The 18,982-nt window shown below is 37.3% G+C and overlaps 1 protein-coding gene across 4 annotated transcripts; it reads left to right on the top strand.

The window, feature by feature from the left end:
• The first annotated feature begins 448 nt into the window (after positions 1-448).
• Positions 449-18,342, top strand: LOC143881662 (Protein kinase superfamily protein). 4 transcript variants are annotated; one of them, XM_077384883.1, is made up of 16 exons: positions 449-732; positions 869-952; positions 1,377-1,517; positions 1,615-1,685; positions 2,031-2,124; positions 4,938-5,015; positions 9,408-9,474; positions 10,913-10,998; positions 11,163-11,213; positions 11,540-11,587; positions 14,776-14,896; positions 15,037-15,217; positions 17,341-17,478; positions 17,583-17,695; positions 17,826-17,897; positions 17,981-18,342. In XM_077384883.1, exons 1-16 carry the CDS (start codon positions 523-525, stop codon positions 18,100-18,102), a joined length of 1,677 nt encoding a protein of 558 aa, XP_077240998.1. In that variant the 5' UTR covers positions 449-522; the 3' UTR covers positions 18,103-18,342. The 4 variants fall into 4 exon arrangements, with proteins under 4 accessions (XP_077240998.1, XP_077240999.1, XP_077241000.1 ...); XM_077384887.1 differs by having other exon boundaries at positions 557-732; positions 869-920; XM_077384884.1 differs by lacking the exon at positions 11,540-11,587.
• Positions 18,343-18,982: the final 640 nt, after the last annotated feature.

Raw genomic sequence — 18,982 nt, 5'->3', positions numbered from 1 at the left:
ACGACAATGCAGCCGGCTCACTCAAGGTCAATGGTTAGAGAAGGAAGGAGAAGGAAGGAGAAGGAAGTAGTCCTGTGACTTGAGAGAGATGAATGAAAAATTACTAAAATTGGAATAGTTTGAAAAAATGCATATGACTTATTCTTACTAAAATATCCCTAAAATAATACTTAAAACTTAAAAGTTATGAAAAAGGGTATTTTCGTAAATATAATAATAAAATTGGCTTTTGGACTCTCACGCGGGCTTATTTTGGCTGTCCTGTCCAGTCCGATCAATACGATTTCGGATCCTACCATGGATCCGGTAATGCGTCTTCGGTTTAAGTCCGGAATCGGATAGTCCATCAGACCATCTGCGAGGGACCAACACCATTACTTAAAATGCGCCGTTCGTAGGGTTAAGGGCTATAAAACGCGACAAGCGCACAGTACGCACAATGGTACTGCCCTCGTTTCCCTTCGCGCTCTTACCATTTTGTCCAACACACACACACACACACACACACACACAGAGCGCGCCATGAAGGGTAGCAGTAAGCGGTTTTTCAAATTTCCCACCAAAGTCAAGCACCCTCTCTTCATCCTCACTACCTCCGGCATTGTCGCTTTCACCTTGCACCACGCAAACCCTAATTTCATCCCCTTCCCTGAAATTCCCTCCTCCGCTTCTCCCGATAAAATTAGGGCAGGTCTGCATGGTGTTATTCGCTCTTCTCGTGCTATCTACACAGTAATACCATCTCTCTCTCTCTCTCTCTCTCTCTCTCTCTCTCTCTCTCTCTCTCTCTCTCTCTCTCTCTCAGAAACCTAATCTATTCCAAATTTTTTCTTCTGGTTTTGATTTATGTTCACTTCTCTCACTGCAGATCTCCATTAATGTCATCGATTACAAATACTCATTACGCAATCTACCGCCAGGTTCATCTGATTACCTTCGAGAATTGTCCGAGGCAAGCTTTTTTTTTTTTTTTTTTGCTTCTTTCTTTCTTCCTTGCCGTTTGGATACATGGATTTTATAATCAATGACTCTAAAATCCTTGATTTTGCAAGCTAAAACCTCGATTTTTAAGTTAAAACCTTGATTTATAGGTAAAACTTGAATTTTACAATGTACAACCCAAGTTTTAGGTTATAAAATCTAGGATAACAAAATCCTGGTTTTAGTTTGTAAAATCCACGATTATAAAATTCTGGTATCTAAACGTCTGATTCGTGATTTTCTCTTTTTCATTCGTTTCAATTGCTTAAGGCGACTGTAATATTTTCATGGAGCTATAAAAAGGGTTCCAATTTCTTAGGAACAAGAATTTTCCATATTTTGGAATGCGCGAGCATGGTAAAATGTTATGACTCTAACAGTATTTTTAGGGTTAGGTTCATCTGCGATCAGCCAAGAGGATATTGAAATTGTGTGAAGCCAACAGAGGCTTCTATGTGAAAGCTGGTCAGTTCATTGCAGCCATGAGTCATGTTCCCAAGGAATACTCTTCAACTCTTTCCTCATTGCAAGACCAGGTATTTGCATTTGTTTCGTGTTTCATGGATTGTATTATAATAGGTGTGGGGGCTTGTGTTGATTATCTTGTTGTCTTTCTTATCTTCGATGGTTTAGGCTGTTCCTTGTCCCTTTAAGGCCATTAGAGAAGTGTTAGTAAACAATTTGGGCAAGGATCTATCTGAGATGTAAGTGCTTTCAACAAGATTATTTTTATGTTGCTTTTGAATCATTTTGTTGACATTCGATCTGTGCATTTATGCACGGACAACACACTGCTCTAGAGACCCTTCTCAACAACCTTGACCCATCCATTATTTATTTTGTGGTTTGATTAAATGCCATCTTCCCTTATAAATAAGAAAAGAGAAATTGCAATGTGTTCTATAAGTTTATGCTATTTTAATCGTTTAGCAGTTTGAAACATGGGAATAGGTATACCGCTGTCCATGTTTTTCTTATGAATGAGAAATTTCCGTGGAAAAGTAATGTTAGGATTCCCATTGACCCATGTATTTGAATGTAAATAACAGATTTTTGTCAATTGATGAACAACCAATTGCTGCAGCATCGATCGCTCAAGTACATCATGCCTTGTTGAAAGATTCCCAGGAGGTAGCAATTAAGGTGGGTCATATTGGTCATCAACGTCACATATTTTTGTTCTTACTTGGAAGTAGCAATGAAGGGTTCCATTTCAGTGACTAATTTGCTTGTAAATGTCTCACCCTCTTACTATACACAAATTGCTCGATCTTCTTGTGTTACTTGATAGTGAATGTTGTCAATACACGTTAGCATATTAGGCTCATTTGGAATAGCTAGGACTTAAGATCGTCACCTAACCGATGAAGCTTAAGCAAGCTGACGTAATTCCGGAGGTGGGAAGCGGGACACCCAATCCATTGAACTTGGGCAAATCGGACATTCGAAACTTAGATGCTAATCGGGGTTCTGGTTGTAGGCACAACCCTTCCATGTCTGAAGAATATGTTACCTTTTCATCTCCTCCATTATTATCGGATAAAGCTGGGATGATGCCTTGGATGGAGGTTCTAGAGCATCTTCACCGTATTGTCGAACATCATAAGGTTCAATATACACAGACTGAACATGCACTGCTGTCTTAGGAAGACTGGGTGATTGGGCTGATGCTGTAGCAATTTCAGGTGGATTTTTAGCTTGAATGACAGGTCTGACTGTACAAATGCTAGGGCAGCCTCAGACACTTTCGGTGCTTTTGAATGGAGGTGGCTTGGACTTCCAATCTTTCCTGTAATGACTTCTGCTCACAATTACTGGAATCTTCCTATCTGGATGGAAAGCTTGCTTCGGAAGCTAAGTTCTTCTTGCTTCCCAAATTTAGGGGGAGCACGCGTGCTTCCCGGGCACTACCTATGCGTTTCCTCATAGTAAACAATATGCTTCCTATTTAGGTGATCATTTCTTTCAAAAAGGAATATTTTCTACTTTTGATAAAGCTTGAAGAAACATCTTAAGTTTTAAATGAGAATTATGTGTATTTTTTCCAAAAACTTGTCATTAAATATACATGAATAAAATATGTGAAAGTGTGAAACTATAAATTCCTAAAACATGTAATTCTAATTATTCGCTAAGTCTTCTTCTTTACTTGCAATCCGTACCTATATTAACCCTCCCTCTTTAACCTACGACAATCCTACTCTTTCTATGTGCTTCTCGTCCTCTAGTTTGTTTCCGATGAGGCTTATAACATGCTCCATGTTGACTTTCAATGATGCTTCCAACATATTTTCTTTTTACTTTAGAGTTTTTTGCTTCCCGCATTTTCACTTTTCTAAACCCCTCACTTCTGCATCACTTCTCGCACACGCTTCCCATTCTGGCAACTATGCTTCTGCTTGCAGTGCCAAAACCAGGACGATTTTTCTAACTTGGCCATAGAGGCTGCATTTTCGTCAGCCATGGTGGGTCTTTTTTGAGGCTTCAATGACTCTTTGGATGTGGTAGCATTCTCAATCAACAAATCACATACAGAGGGCCTCGACCTGGACTGTGTTTGAGAAGACGGAGGACATGACTCATTGCTTTCAGAAGCTATGATGACGGACTGATAAGTACTTGAAAATGGGATGAACAAATAAATCAGATGGACTGAAACGTCAGGGTAACTGCTTGCAGGGGTACTTGACCGATCAATAGAATGTGGACCGATGCCGATCGGTTGGGTAAGCATACAATCGGTTGCTCAGCCAGAAAACCACACAAATTTTCCTTTCGAACACACACTAAGGAAACCAATATCAACCTACTCCTTTTTTGTTTTCTGACTAAAAACAACATGAATGAAGAATTGCCTCTTAATGTCAGGGAATGGAATGAGGGCGGCCGGACTGAAGAGAACATGACACAAACAAGGATAATCTAATGTTAACACAGTCTCATTTGACTTGTTCATTTTTATCACCATCTAGCGGAAGCATAGAGTGGCCTTTTTCGTATTAGCATCCCAGAATGAAGGATAGGCGGACCTTAAAAAGTTGGACATGACCGGATGTCAACATAAGGCTCGCTGCCTCACATCATGCTCACAATTTGCTTTGACTCCGCTTCTCTCTCTCAACCTCGGAACACTCATCTTCTCTCTTTTCTCCTGTAATCAGGGATAAGCTTCTAGTTCGGGTCTCTAAGGTAATGTACATGCATGCGGGCTGATATTAGTACTTTATATGCTTATTATGCTTATGTGCTGGTTTTGGTGGAAATTTAAAACTATGCTTATGGCACACAAGTGACATATCCCATGAATATGAACTATCATTTCTTGCCATAGTTTTCTCCTATAAGGAATTTATATTTCAGATGAAGGACATCTTCAACCCATTTGCATCATAAGGAGATCTTTTTTTAATGTGGGTATAGAAAGGAGCACACTATCTGTTTGTATAATGGTAGTCCAGCATGGATTGGTCAACTCAGTTAATCCGAAACCATCCTTCGCTTTGGAATCATTAACATCTATATAACGACACCTTGTTTCTTTTGCTTTATCGTCATTAATATCTTATATTGAAGGGATTGGTTCCTCATATTCATCTTTATTTTGACATTGAATGTATAATGCTCCAATAGATTTAGGGAGATATGATACATTCGCACCTCTGTAGGATAATACACACCCCTTTTAACGTGAATTGTGGGCCGACTTTAATGCTTTTTGATGTCAATTCATGTTAGAAGGGGTACGAACTATCCTACAGAGGGTGCGAATAAATCATCGCCCTAGATTTAACTTTTTTGTTTCCATTAACATTATATCAAGTTGTGCAGTTGAAAGAATATTTGGCATACCTTATGATCTATACTCTTCGAGGATTATTCATGTTTGGTGGAATTTGATTATTATGCATGGAACTAGTAATGCATATTGAACTGTTATTTCCCCTTGTGGAACCTAGGTACAATATCCTGGCTTAGAGCTGCAGATGAAAATAGACATTACAACCATGGCTATCCTCTCGAAGTTCGTTGCTTGGGTATGAGAATAAGTTTAGGTCTTTACCACTTCAATAATATTAGTTGGTGACATGTTACCATTTCTTCTTCTTCCTTCTTTTTTTTTTTTTTTTTCCGAACCAGTAAACAAAACTTTATTGAAGCAGCAAGGATTCCCTTCTCACGCTGTCACGCATTCTTAGTGAGGGAAATCAGTATTCTTATTGGCACTTCTGAGGATCAGGGAAAACGAAAAAAGAACTAGAAATAAAAAGTAAGAATTTCATTGATTGTTCCTGCCTCACTTTGGATTTAGATTAATTTATATACTAATAAAATGAGGAAACATGAAAGTTCCAGCTGACCTGGTCATGTAAACTAACTAATAGGCGGCGTTTATGCCGACTACAAGACTGCGACTACAGAGGCATTCTGGTGGGAAGGCCGACGACTACACGGAGAGATCTCTATACCAAGTCATGAGCGATAGCGAAGCCAAGCCGCCGCCTATAGGCGAAGGGACGAAAGCCCGGCGAAGGTTAGACCTGAGAAAGTACGAAAAAAATACGTTTAGGTTATGAAGTCACTTAGCCGAGCCGAGGCTAAGGTTGTGGAAGAACTTAGTCCTTGGAACTTGAATGGCTTACAAGATATATGCAAATTGAATTATTTAATAGATGATACCAATCACATAGTACATACTTAATTTGCCAACTCATTAAAGATAGAATTTATGAAGAAATAGATACATCATAAATAACAAGCTTTTGTTGATTGCATGGCACGTCATGGTTGGGTTGGCTATATGCGGAGTTTTTGCCCACACATCTTGGTTTTGTTTTCTAGTCTCCTCGACTGTCTGCTTGGTTAGATGTTTATATTTGTCAACAGATGTTCTGGAATTTGACACCAAAATAAGTAATGTCATGTGGCAAACTTTAGTTCCTTCTATGGAAAGTTAGATTTCAGGAGGGAACAACAACACTTGATACCATTCAAAAACTAATGATCAGTGCTTACCATTTTCTCTGATAAATCAGACGGGCTAGCAATATCAGCACTAGCTTTCTGAAGGTTAAAGTAGATTAAATCCTAAAAGTATTACATTTTTACCAACCTTAACTCAATGATGCTTTCTCTACTATCATAATGTGATGCTAGAAGTATTGCATCTATACTGACCCTGACTTGATGATGTTTTCTCTAGTAATCACAATTAGATCATTGAAGTTTAGACTATCCAATTTTTCTCTTGATTGGTTATCCATAATGCTCTTGTAGAGGGAAATGAAATACTAGTAGTAAAGGATATGATGAGATACACCTAATTTTTATCTTTATGCATGATTAACATCTTTTATTTGTGGCAGAGATTTATCTACTGTTTAGCGGTCTCTATCTGTCGTCATTCCTTTTTATTTACAAAATTACCTGTTGAAAAAAAAATCACAGTACTCTTTCACTTGGTTCATTCACTTGGCCATATTCACTGATTTACCATTCAAAAAAAAAAATAATAATAAAAAAATTCACTGATTAACCCACCACTTAATACAGGAGGATTTGCATCAACAAGTTTATCATTAAGGACCTATGCAAATAAACAGTACTACCCTAGCTTCAATTGATGTAACTAGTAGATGAGATATTGAAAGAGATTTAATACACCTTCATTGATGGTGCATGTTAATTGATTTTGTTACATGAATGTGGTGGGCTTATATCAGTGTTGTGATTGATCATTGCACCACAACATCTAACATACTTACATGCTACATACATATGTAAGCACGCACGCATGCACACATACATACATATATACAGGGTTTTAAATTTCGGCCAGAGTCCCAAATTTCGGCCGACATTCGGAAATTTAGAGACGGCACAACTTTGAAATTTGCTTTTTTATTTTACCTAATTGGGTCGAAATTTTGGTTTCAGCTGTGTCCGAAACTGAAATTGAAATTTAAAACCTTGCATATATACTTTTGATAAAACTACCTTCGCATAAAGCTCCCTACAAAACCTTGTGAATAATGACGTGAATAATGTTGTGAACAATGATGTAAATAGTACCGCGAACACTGATGGGAATAGTGTCGTGGGAGTGGAGTGAGCCCTCTTCTATTCTTATTCACTTAAGTGAAATTTCAAAAAAAATACCTATTATACTCTTAAGACAAAATCTTATAAAGGACTCATTTAGAACCCTATAAATAAAATAAAGTCATTTTCGTAGTAAGGCTGGACCCCATCTATATCAAAATTTGTCTCACAAATAATAACTTTTCACTGTTTCTTAGGCACATGCCACTGGTGCAATTTTGGGTCACGAAAATTCCCCATTTTAGCACTCTGTTATTAAGTTTTTGGGAATTGCTAGGGTCCATCGCAAAAGGCATTTCTCAGCTGGTCTGTCACATGTCAGACCAGCCACACAAGGCATTTATCAGCTGTTGTCTTCATTCACTGTGTGGCAGGTCTGACATGCGACAGACCAGCCGCGAAATGTCTTTTGCGATGGACCCTAGCAAATCCCTAAGTTTTTACAACCTTTGGATTCTCCATCCTTCACATATGTTTATCAATTTCATCTTCAACCTCAACATTAGGCTGTGCTACATTTGTCATCTCCTTTTGAAAAGAACTCGACCTAATTTCATCTTCTAAAGATAATCTCTTCTCAACAAAAACATCATGGTAATGCTCTACGAATCTAAGTATTCAATCGCTTGTCCAAACAAGATATTTGGAAAAGGAATACTCCGTTTCTCATCGGGGATGAAATAAATAAATTCCTCCAAGATTGGATGTACAATGAATGAAACTTCATCTTGTCCACTTTTTCGGCCTTCTCTTCCATCGATCAATCATATATCCAACGATCAATCTACTCCAATGTTGGTTGTTCATCAATTTTCTCGGCACAATTTCTTTTGATGGGGTTCTCTCCTAGGTGAGAACGATGTTGAGTTGTGCGAACTAGTACCTCATGTCTTTCATCTCTCAATTTCTTTTGATGGGGTTCTCTCTCAGGTGAGAATGATGTTGAGTTGTGCGAACCACTCCCTCATGTCTTTCATCTCTCAATTATACTTCCCCCCTTATTAACAAATCTACTCTCCTTGTTGAATTAGAAACCTAATCTCCTCAAGATTCTTGGTTTCTTGCACATCATTACTAGAATCATAACCGTATGGCTTTTTAGCTGGCATCTTGGCTCTGATACCAAATTATGTAAAACAAATATACAATGGACCCTCTAGTACCAAATGGAGTAGAACAAAATTTACGATTGACTCGTACCAATTTATGATGCAACTTATAATGGAAATATGGACCAAGAATTGATGAGTAGCTCTTGATATAATTATCAACAAGATATAAAGATGTAAAATCATTAAGAAGTCACGTTACTGTAGAAAATTTCAGCAACTAACCTTCAATTGATGACCAATCCAAACATATGACAATTGGTTCAAAAAAATCTAATCTAGGTTGATCACAACCGTAGATCATAGTTTCAAAACTCTCCTGGGTCATCGTGGACTCCCCCGATTCAACTCCATTTTATCTTGGCCGAGTTCTTGTCCGAGTTTGCGTTTTGTCCTACAAAGTTATTCAAAACTCCTTTGACTGTCCCAGGTTATAAGTAGATCAATCGAGTAATCAGCCGTGTCAACCGAGTACTTGACTGCGTCCTACCAAGTCGACTAGGATTTGCTTTGGCCATGTTTTGACATGCATCTGCGTTTGAACAAAATTAACCTCATCTAAAGCTCCTTGCAAAACCATGTAAATAGTGACATGAATGATGTTGTGAAGAGTGATATGAATAGTGTGTCATAGGAGTGAAATGGACTCTATTTATTCTAATTCACTTAAGTGACTTGTGTGAAACTTAAAGTAAATACTTATTATACCTCTCAAACTCAAAACCTTATAAGAATCCGGTAACTAAAATAAAAACTCACTTTGGTAATAAGTCTCATCTGTGTCAAAACTTGTTTCACAAATAGTAGCTCTTCCCCTTTTTGGCACATGTCACTGGTGCAATTCTAGGTCATGAACAATCCCCATCTTGGCTCTTTTTGAATAGGTTTTAACAATCTTTGAATGCTCCATCCTCCGCACATGCTGATCCACTTCATCTTTAACCTCAACATGTGGTTGTACTACATTAGTTATGCTATGGAGGTTATCATGGATCCCTCATTTAATTTGTAAATCAAGTTAAAATAATGGTTCATACTATGACATGTTTACCAGTATTTGATGTGACGGATTAGGGAGTTTCATAAAAATGGTCACCTAGAATTTAGAACTTGTCTATGTATTCTCAATCTGTTAATTGGTTTATTGAATAAAAAATCATTCATCTAGATCAGTTAATTCTTTTTCCGTAAGAGGCTTTGTTTTGCTTCTTTTTCCAGATTTTTCCTGAATATAGGTTTCAATGGATGGTATCAGAATTTGAGAAGACAATTTCTTCAGAGCTTGGTGAGTAATAGAATATTAGAGGATATTGTTTCATGAGATTATTCAATTCCTTTTCTGATTTTAAGTTGGCAGTTTACTCACGCCTTCCATCCTATATTTGTATATACTGTTGGAACTTGCTAAGAAATTTTGTCCAGCATCTCATTTTCATTATGTTTTTGAATTTGAGAGCTACTATTATGGAAATTAAGAGAAAAGATCTGCCAGGGTATTTCAACTCATAGTTGTCCAGAAACCATTACCAGTTGGTGTACCTCCTCATCCCTGGCTTGGGGGAAGTTTCTATTGGCAAAGAAATTGGTACACGAAGGAAAGTTTCTATTGGTGCTAAAATCGGTACATGACTAAAACAAGCTTCATGTATGGTGGGTATGGATTAGTATGAGTTTTAATTATGATTGGTACCTCTTTTTATTCATTATTGAAATGTTCTTTTAAGCTAAATAGCTTTTTAACCTTTGAAGAAGATACATTTTTATTGTTTTAGAGTGTTATTTGAGTACCCCTAAATTATGGGGGGGGGGGGGGGGGAGGGGTACCTTGGAGTTTTTATTTTAAAATCACTTCCACTAAAGCGAATATCTCATAAAGTTGGGGCCCATAATTTATTACTAAATTTTTAAGCGGCGAAGGAGTCCTGTTGTCATATGGATTTTACCTGGTCGTTGTTTTATATATTTAGTCAATTAAAGAGTCCATGCCTTGAGTGATCAAGAGTCCATGCCTTAGGTGAATAAGAGTCTAAGTGGCAAGATGTGGTTGGGTTTCATGTTTTTTTTTTAAAAGAGGGCGGCCCAGTGCATGAGGCTCCCTCCATTGCGGGGTCTGGGGAGGGCTAGATGAACGCAGCCTTACCCTGCTTTATGTTTTCAAGAGGTGGTAAAATTAGAGTCCTACAACTCACACTCACTTGGTCGTGGGGTTTGATTTGCCCGTATATGTAAGGCCTTTGGCCTCCATTGAGATATAGATAATATGAGATTTCAGATAATTGCGCCTTGCATATTTGGAGTGGGATGCTTCAAGCCTAGGTTTGACTCCTAGGTAGAGTGATTCTAGGTCTTCTTCTTCCTCTCCATTCTTTGGTTTATATACTTTACTTTAGGACCTGATTCAATAACTCTTAACCTTTGTTTGCCGTAAGTTTTCTACCAACAACCTGAAACCAATCCCCCTCCCATCGATCACCCCAAATGCCTTACAGTCGCTATTGCTTTGTAAGCTCACGACATTGATGCTTTAGGTTTGAGGTGGCTTATTTCTATTTTTAGATGTTGTTCCCACCTCCTACAGCTGCTGGCATCATAGCATGAAATGATGGAATATCGACTTATTTGGAAACATATTTCTAAGAAAAAGTTCTTTCAATGAAGATCCATTTGTCCCTAATTTTAGGATTACTGACAAACTGCTTTTGGTCTAAATGGTGGTCCTACAGATTTTGTTCAGGAGGCAAAGAATTGTGAGAGAACAGCCAGAAACTTTGAAAGGAACAATGTGGTCAGGGTCCCACGAATATTCTGGGTATGATGTAAATTCGCAAGGACACTCAATATGAATTCTATGTGTGCAATATGGAAAAGACCTCTTTATTATTATTAGTATTATTATTAGTATTATTATTATTATTATTTGGTAGGTGTTTTGTGGAGAAAGCTGATCAGTGATTACTGTAAAATGTTATCCAGGATCTGACACAGAGACAGGTTTTGACAATGCAGTTTTGCCATGGACACAAGGTATGACATGTCAAAAATCTTGCTCACTCATTAGCCCTGGCTTATGGGATATTTGCTTTTAGCAGTAACCTTTGTATGTTTGCTCCTCTGAAATTTATTTTTCTAATCCGCAACACTATAACTTAGTGACTTAGTCCCTTCATTGGACAAAGGTTCATGCTTGGGTAACAGGACTGAAAAAAATGGTATAAGTGGCGTTTCTACTTACGGGCCATCCTCCGATTGACATGTCTATTGTTTAGCTTCTTTTCATTTTCTTTTGTGTATAAGAGCTTGATACTTTGGAATTGTAGTATGCCATTAACAACAATCGCTCAATTGCATAGGCTGATGATCTGGAATATTTGAAGGAGATGAGAATAAATCCAACAATGGTTAGTTTGCATCTTCTCTAGTATTTTATTGTATACTAAGTACAAGTTACAAATGCCAACAATATATTCATTTGATTTTGAATAAAATGTTGGGACATTTTCTTATTGTGTCATGAAGGATTTGGTCACTTTATTATATGCAATGTTTATGTGTTGCAACTGCATCAGAGAAAACCTTTCAGCGTTTTACCTAGGAGTAAATTGGCTATTTTCTCTACTTTGCTAATTTAATATTTATGGACAAGTGAATGATAGGAGGAACTTTAAGAAATGATATGGAGAAATGTAAAATTCTCTGTGGATTTTTTCGTACAAATTTTGCAATATTCAATGTTTGTGAGGTCTATGTAGTACTCTAGTTGATTTAATCTATGTGATCATATTCCTTCAAGTTGTCGAAAGGCAAGGGTTATGTTTCTTTTTTGGCTGGAAAACACCCAACGAGGCTCACTACTTATAACAAAGCCTTTTGTTATATAAACACTTTATTTATTTTTTCAAAAAAAGAAATAAATTACCTTGTCTTTCTGTTGGATATGTTTAGGAGTTATGCATGTCTGTGCAGCACTCAGGAACTGGTTTACCATTTTTTTTTTCATGAGTTCAAGTTTCTAATATTTCCTGTCTTGGTTGTTTATAGCCAACCGTAGAATCTCAAGTAAGATATTTAAAAGCTGGGACTGTTCACTATATTGGTGAGATGGAGTGGCCGATTCATGATCATTTCTCTTGATTGGCTGGTCTGGTAAAAAGAAAATCAAGGAAAAATATTAAAAATTGGAAAGAATTTTTGTGAAAAAAAAACAAAGAATGTCAGTTGGAGTGTTGGACCTGTCTGACTGATAAGTTTGGGTTGGTTTTTGCCACTAAAAAAGTTTGGGTTGGCTTTTACCAAGTTCTGGTATGTAACCAGAACTTTTTTTACCATTCAAAAAAAGAAAAAAAAGAAGGGGGGTTCTGGCATGTTACAAAAGTGATTTCATTTTAGGACCAAATATGTTGGTGCGGTGTTTGATCCCTGTTGGAGTTGATAGGACCAGCCAGTTAGGAACACATTATTGTTTCTTCATTGTTTATGTATTCTTTTCTCCTCTTTATTCTTTCTTAACTTCGTTTTTGGAAACTTTTGCATGTCAAGTCTTACCAGTTTCTGTTATCAGATTGGGTATACAGTCCATTAATAGTCAATCGATTTTGCGGGTCCTTATTCTTTTATTGGGACATTTATAACATAACTTGGCTTCAAACTCTATCCTTGTATCTATTCTTTCATAGCATGTTGTGGGCCGTTGAACTATTTGACATGCACTGGTTTTCACTCTTGTTGGGAGAGGAAGAAGCATGTTGCTGTGTTTCAGTGTAAACATGGACATTCACACAAGGAATGTTTTTCAAAATTTCAATTGAAAAATTTTGTGTTCTTGTATGACATATACACTATGGTATGGTGATTCCAATCTTTGAAATGACAGAGGGGCATTTCAGTTATGTCTACGTTACTTATTTTGAGCCATATGAGAAATCATTTGATACTGTCCTAAAACACTAGTGTTGGTGAGGAAAGAGCTTCTTAGCATAGCACAAAAACTTTTTCACGGGGTTCTTAGAGATCGATCCATGCCCCCAGTCCAGTTTGCATCCAGCACAGGACATGTAACAGATCGACTGGATTTACTTGATACATACTGTTGAAAGTAGAGAAGAGAGGAAGAAGAAGAAGAGCTCCAATCATACACGTAATGACCACAATACCCTTCAACACTCTTCAACACATACATTATTTGCTATTTGATGAAGCGCTTGTCTTATTAGGTGACTTATACTCTCCATTTTATTTTATTAAAAAAAAATGGAACAACCAGTGTACATTCATGTGTGTGCTGTTCAGAGGCTTTTGTCCTGTTATATCAGTGAAAATTTATCCTACGTTCTCCTTGTGAAATGACCAATTACTTTAAAAGCTTAAGCCGTTGGAGATAGCTTTATTTATTATATAGGGGACTGATATCCACACTGCCATATTTTGATAATAGCACCACTCACTTTGTTTCACACTCTTTTAATTATAGCTTTAACGACTGTTACAATACTCAAGATGGTATAACATCCAATCAGAGAAGCGTGCAATAAAGCAAGTAGGAGGAGAAAAAGGAGGAATCCGATCAAGGAGGGGCTTGCGTCTGATTAAATAGTTGGTGAGGCAATAGCTTACCAAGGCGATGATCAGTAGCTGGTCCGAGAGGATGATCAGTGTAATTGGCACTGAGACATGACCAGACTCCTACAGGAGGCAGAAGTGGCGAATTTTCCATAACAGGCGAAAACCTGAAGTAGCAATGCTACGTGGAGGTAGAAGGCCTACAGGTCGTGAACTTCTTTTCCTGGAGAAGGAGCAATGATCCTGGAGAAGAAAAAATGACCGTATCTTTTAATTATAATTTTAACGGCTGTTACAATACTCAAGATGGTATAATATCCAATCAGAGAGGTGTAAAACAAAGTGAGTAGTTCCATTACCAAAAATGGAAGTGCAGTACACAGTCAAGGTTTTAAATCTCGGTTTCGGTACGAAATTTCGGACGAAATCTTGTAAAAATTTCACTGAAATTTTGGAAATTTTCGAAACGTTTCACCGAAATTTCCAAAATTTCACCGAAATTTTACCGAAACGAAACGTTTCGGCCGAAATTTCCGAAACGTTTCGGCGAAATTTGGTACTTTTCCGGTTTCGTTTCGGCCGAAATTTAAAACCATGTACACAGTTACACACACATACAAGTGAAAGGAAAATTCTTAATTACACACACATACAAGTGAAAGGAAAATTCTTTATTACACATCGATAAATGGATATGATGCCAAAACCATGGATATATTTAGCCCCAAAATTGCTATATACATGCCTAGTCATTTGAAAAAACATACCTTAAGAGGAAAACCCCTAAAATGGGCTCCTGATGGAGTGTCCCATTGATCAATCCAGGCTAGTCCTTGGCTTATTTCTCTATACTCAGAACTTTTCTTCTTGTTGTTTGCAGAAGTTCATATCAGAAATGAAATGAAATATTTGCTGTTTTTCTGTATTGACTTTGTTGCTACTCAATTTCATTTTATATTAAATTTTTTTGAAGAAGGTAATTGGATTCCAAAAAAACAGAAACTCCTATTTTGTTTGATTGGTTTTGTAGGTTGCGAAAGCATTAATGGAAGTATTTGCTGAAATGATATTTGTTCATGGTTTTGTGCATGGAGATCCACATCCGGGTAATATATTAGTTTCTCCAGAAGGACGCAGAGGCTTCTCTCTAGGTATCTTCTTTAACTGAATTTTGAACTCATTTAAAACAAATTATTCTCTTCTCGTTTTAACTTCATGACCTGCTCTCGTTCACATTTTAAACCTCACTTGCCGATAGTTGTTATACCTCTATTTATGGATGGAAATGCAGTTATTCTAGATCATGGTGTCTACAAAGAGTTGGATGAAGGGTTCAGATTGGACTATTGCCAGCTGTGGAAGGCGTTGATACTTTTGGACTCGCACAAGATACATCATCTAGCTGAACGATTTGGTGTTGGGAAATACTCTAGATACTTTCCAGTTATTTTTACGGGGAGGACTATTAATAGGTAATTGCTTTCATTTTTTTTTGTTCTACTAAATAATGGATTAGTTCCCAATCATTCTGGATACTCCTTCCATGAAACAATGAGACATAAACCAGGATGAGTTTTCAAATTTTGATTGTGATAAGTCCTGGGAAGATTGCATATCAATGGTCTAGCTGTAGTCCATCCACTGAATGTTCTTTTGAACCCAAATACTTCTTAAAATGTCGCTTCATGGGCAACATATATTGTAATTTTAATAAATGGCCATCATAACAGGTCTTTCCCGCAGATATTATTTTTGTCCATATGGTAACTTCTTATTTATGGGCAAAATGAATAAACTGATGTCTGTTTGAAATGGCCCTCTGAGATGACTGTGAGTGAACTTTCAAATGAGACAAAAATTGTATGCATCAGTGATGAACTAAAGTTGATTATTGATATTAATCATGTTTTTTTCAGTGCATATGGCATAGCTTTCACGAAATGTTGTGAATGGGTTGCATTTGTTACAGTCAATTTTGTTATTTCCCGATAAGCCTAAGTAGCAATTACTTGGTGCTCAGTTCTTTGAAGGAATCCATAAGAGTTGCACCCCTCTAGGGCCTGATCACGGCCTGCAAGCTCTTGCTTTAGCTGAGTCTTTATCAAGGGCGCATATGGACACGTAGGGCCAGCCAGTCCTTAAGTTTTTTTTTTTTTTTGGTCGGAAGGAAGAATTGTTCGACTGGCATCTCTCTGACTCCTGTCCTCCTGCCAATACGTGACTCGGTCGCTTCTCTCGGGCTTGCCACCCTGCCTTTTTGCAACTCGGGAACATGAAGTTGGAATCGCTAGTAATCGCGGATCAGCATGCCGGGGTGAATATGTACCCGGGCCCTGTACACACCGCCCGTCACCCCGAAGCATCGGACCAATGATCACACATTCCTTGTGTGTAATCAGAGAAGCGGATTGTGTAACATTGTTTTATGACTAACTGGTTTAGTAACAGTGGTTCTTGTAGTATGGGGAAGTGGAACATGGTAACTATCTGAAATTTTGAATAACCAAATAATGTACCAAAACCTAATGAATGGCCACAATTATTTAAACAACCGAGTATTTACTTGTATAAAGTCCATAATCGTAGTGTGACGAGTAGCAAGTAATTGGTAGGCCCTGCCGACATATCTGGACTCATAATTATCACTAACACTTGTTCCACTAGCTGTAGGTAAACAGTTACGTAGAGGAACAGAGCTTTTTTTTTCATCTTTTTCCCCTGCTTGAGTTCAAAAATGGCCTCTGCAAATTTGATTTGTTTCCAAAGTGTAGTATGCAAAGGATAATGGCTTATGAAATGGGTTAGGAGTTACTTGTTACTTTGCCTCGTTCATGTCAACATAGTTGCAGCATGGAATGTAACTATGTTTCCACTGTCCGTTACTTCTTTTGGAAGCAATAATGAATAAGGTGGTGAATGAGAATCACTAAACGGATGAGAAAATCAATACAAATACAAAAAAGGGATGGGGTGACCCCGTTATAAAGAGAAAAATAAGTGAAGCATGCTTTAAAAGAAGCATCTCTTCGCCTAGAAGAAGCTCTAACCAATCAAACGCCCCTCCCCATGGTACTCATTGGAATGTGCCTATTAATAGCGAGTCAGCACTCTATTTAGATCAAGTGTTTTTGACATAAAGTTTGGTAAGCTCCATAGGCCAGGGCTTGCTTATTTTCCCATGCACCACATTAGTTGAATCACACTCCACTTACAGCATGCCCAAGAATTCCGCCTTGAAGATTTTAAATCCCAGGCATGTCAGTGTATAGTAGTTCTGAAACATCATTTCCTCATTGTTCGTCTGAAACTTTAACTGCATCCATGCTATCAAACTTTTCCTCCTTGATAAGATATGCTTTCAAATCTCTATCCTACATGTTCTTTGGAATTGAGGATTTACTAATCTATTGTTAATTATGTCGAGGTTCATGCTTCATGGGTGTTTCTGGATGGTGTTTCAAGATTCTCTCTGTTAGACAGTTAATCCACTTTTTTAATATGCAAGTGCCTTTTTTTACTAATCTAGTGTTAATTATGTCGATTACAGTAGTCAGCCAAGGATTTAATATGGAAGTGCCATTTTTTTACATGTCAGTAAATCAGCTCTTGGTAGAGGAATGTCAACTGAAGAGAAAAGAAATCTGAAGCAGGATTTGAGTTCTTTAAATATGGGTGACATTTCTTTGTTTATGGAATCTTTGCCCTCGGACTTCCTTACGATATTACGGACAGAGTAAGAAATCATTCTTCTAGCAGCCCGGAGATTTCAAGTATGGAACATCTTTGACCTCCCCGAAAGTCTTTTGACCTCCCCTTTTCTTTTATATTCCACTTCAGCGGATTACTGAGGTCTATTATCAGAAAGCTGGGTGTATCACAGCGCGTTCGGATGCTAGCATATTCTAAATATGCTGTGTATGGTCTCACAGTCAAATCTGTTGCAGAATCTGGTAACACTCATCAGTAATACCTACTGTTATGATTTATTTATTTATTTATTTATTTTTGGATTACTTCCTAGTGTTATGAATGAACTACAGTAAATTAACTTTATAACTAGCTTTTTTATCATGTCTTCAGATCATAAAGTTGAGTCTGCGCTCTCCAAAATCAAAGCAAGCATAAGTTATATTCAGCTAAGGACATTTATTGGTAAGCCTGCACATTCTCTATGTTTAAGTGTCAAATTAAGGGAAATGATTAGTATGTTAACTCCAATACTTCATATTCTCCAGATATCATGGACTTACTTTCACAAGTAGAAGCTTTCAGACATTCACTCATCAAAACATTGAAGAGGATTTTGTACGAGGTTGCTCATTTTTTTCATGGGAATTCCATCACCATCAAACCATAAGCTGTTCACCATTACATAAATCGTCCAGAGTACAAGAATGTGACAGGAAAGTAGATAAGGTTGGTAACAATGTTGCGACGTTTATAGAGGTGTCCTTTAAATCATATTTTGTGTGATACTTAGAGGTGCCCTTTAAATCATATTTTGTGTATTACTTATTGGGGTACCTTTGCTTCTGTACTAATTATGTTATCTTTATATGAATACAATTGTTATTCATCTAAAAGAAAAAGTTTTGTTTAGTGCTGTTAGTTTTTATGACATCTCCCTCTTATGTTGTTTGTACTTTTAATATATCCTTTGAGCTTTGTGGCTAAAGATTAGCAGAGGATCATATCTACATATCTGAAGCATGATTTTCGTCCATTCTTGCCCTTGTTATGTGAAGTAATCTTCCTTTGGTTTTTGTGGATTCCCCCATGCTACTGAGAACAGTAATTTGGCCGCGTTTTTTTTAATCATGTTACTGCTAGGAGTATTCGTGCTCCCTATTCTTGTAAATTCATGCCTGTCGTATCTCGACAGCTAATGAAAAATGCCTATCTTTAAGACTTTCCTTCCTATTTTTTCATATTTTACCTATTTTTTTAAATTTTTTTATTTTTAGCACCTTTATTTTAAATTAGTTCTGATGTCATGTTCACATAATAATTCTTCTCAGGTTTAACTGGAGGTTACACTTGTCTATTTCCTCCTAATAGTGTGTCTAGGTCCTATCCATTTAACTTCGGATTCGGATAGTCCATGGGACTCTGCTTGGGTCCATTGACACCCCTTTTTACTTGGGACAGCCCCAAGCCCCATCAAGTTTATTTATGACTACTCTTATACATTAGAGGGCTGCCCCAAGTAAAATACAATTAGTCATGAAAGCATTTGG

Source organism: Tasmannia lanceolata, unplaced genomic scaffold (genome assembly GCF_043159265.1).
Source record: "Tasmannia lanceolata isolate RefF3 unplaced genomic scaffold, GAP_Taslan_0.1 ptg000007l, whole genome shotgun sequence".
Lineage (NCBI taxonomy): Eukaryota > Viridiplantae > Streptophyta > Magnoliopsida > Canellales > Winteraceae > Tasmannia > Tasmannia lanceolata.
The sequence above is the reverse complement of the archived record's forward strand: the minus strand, read 5'-3'. Positions and strand labels throughout refer to the sequence as shown.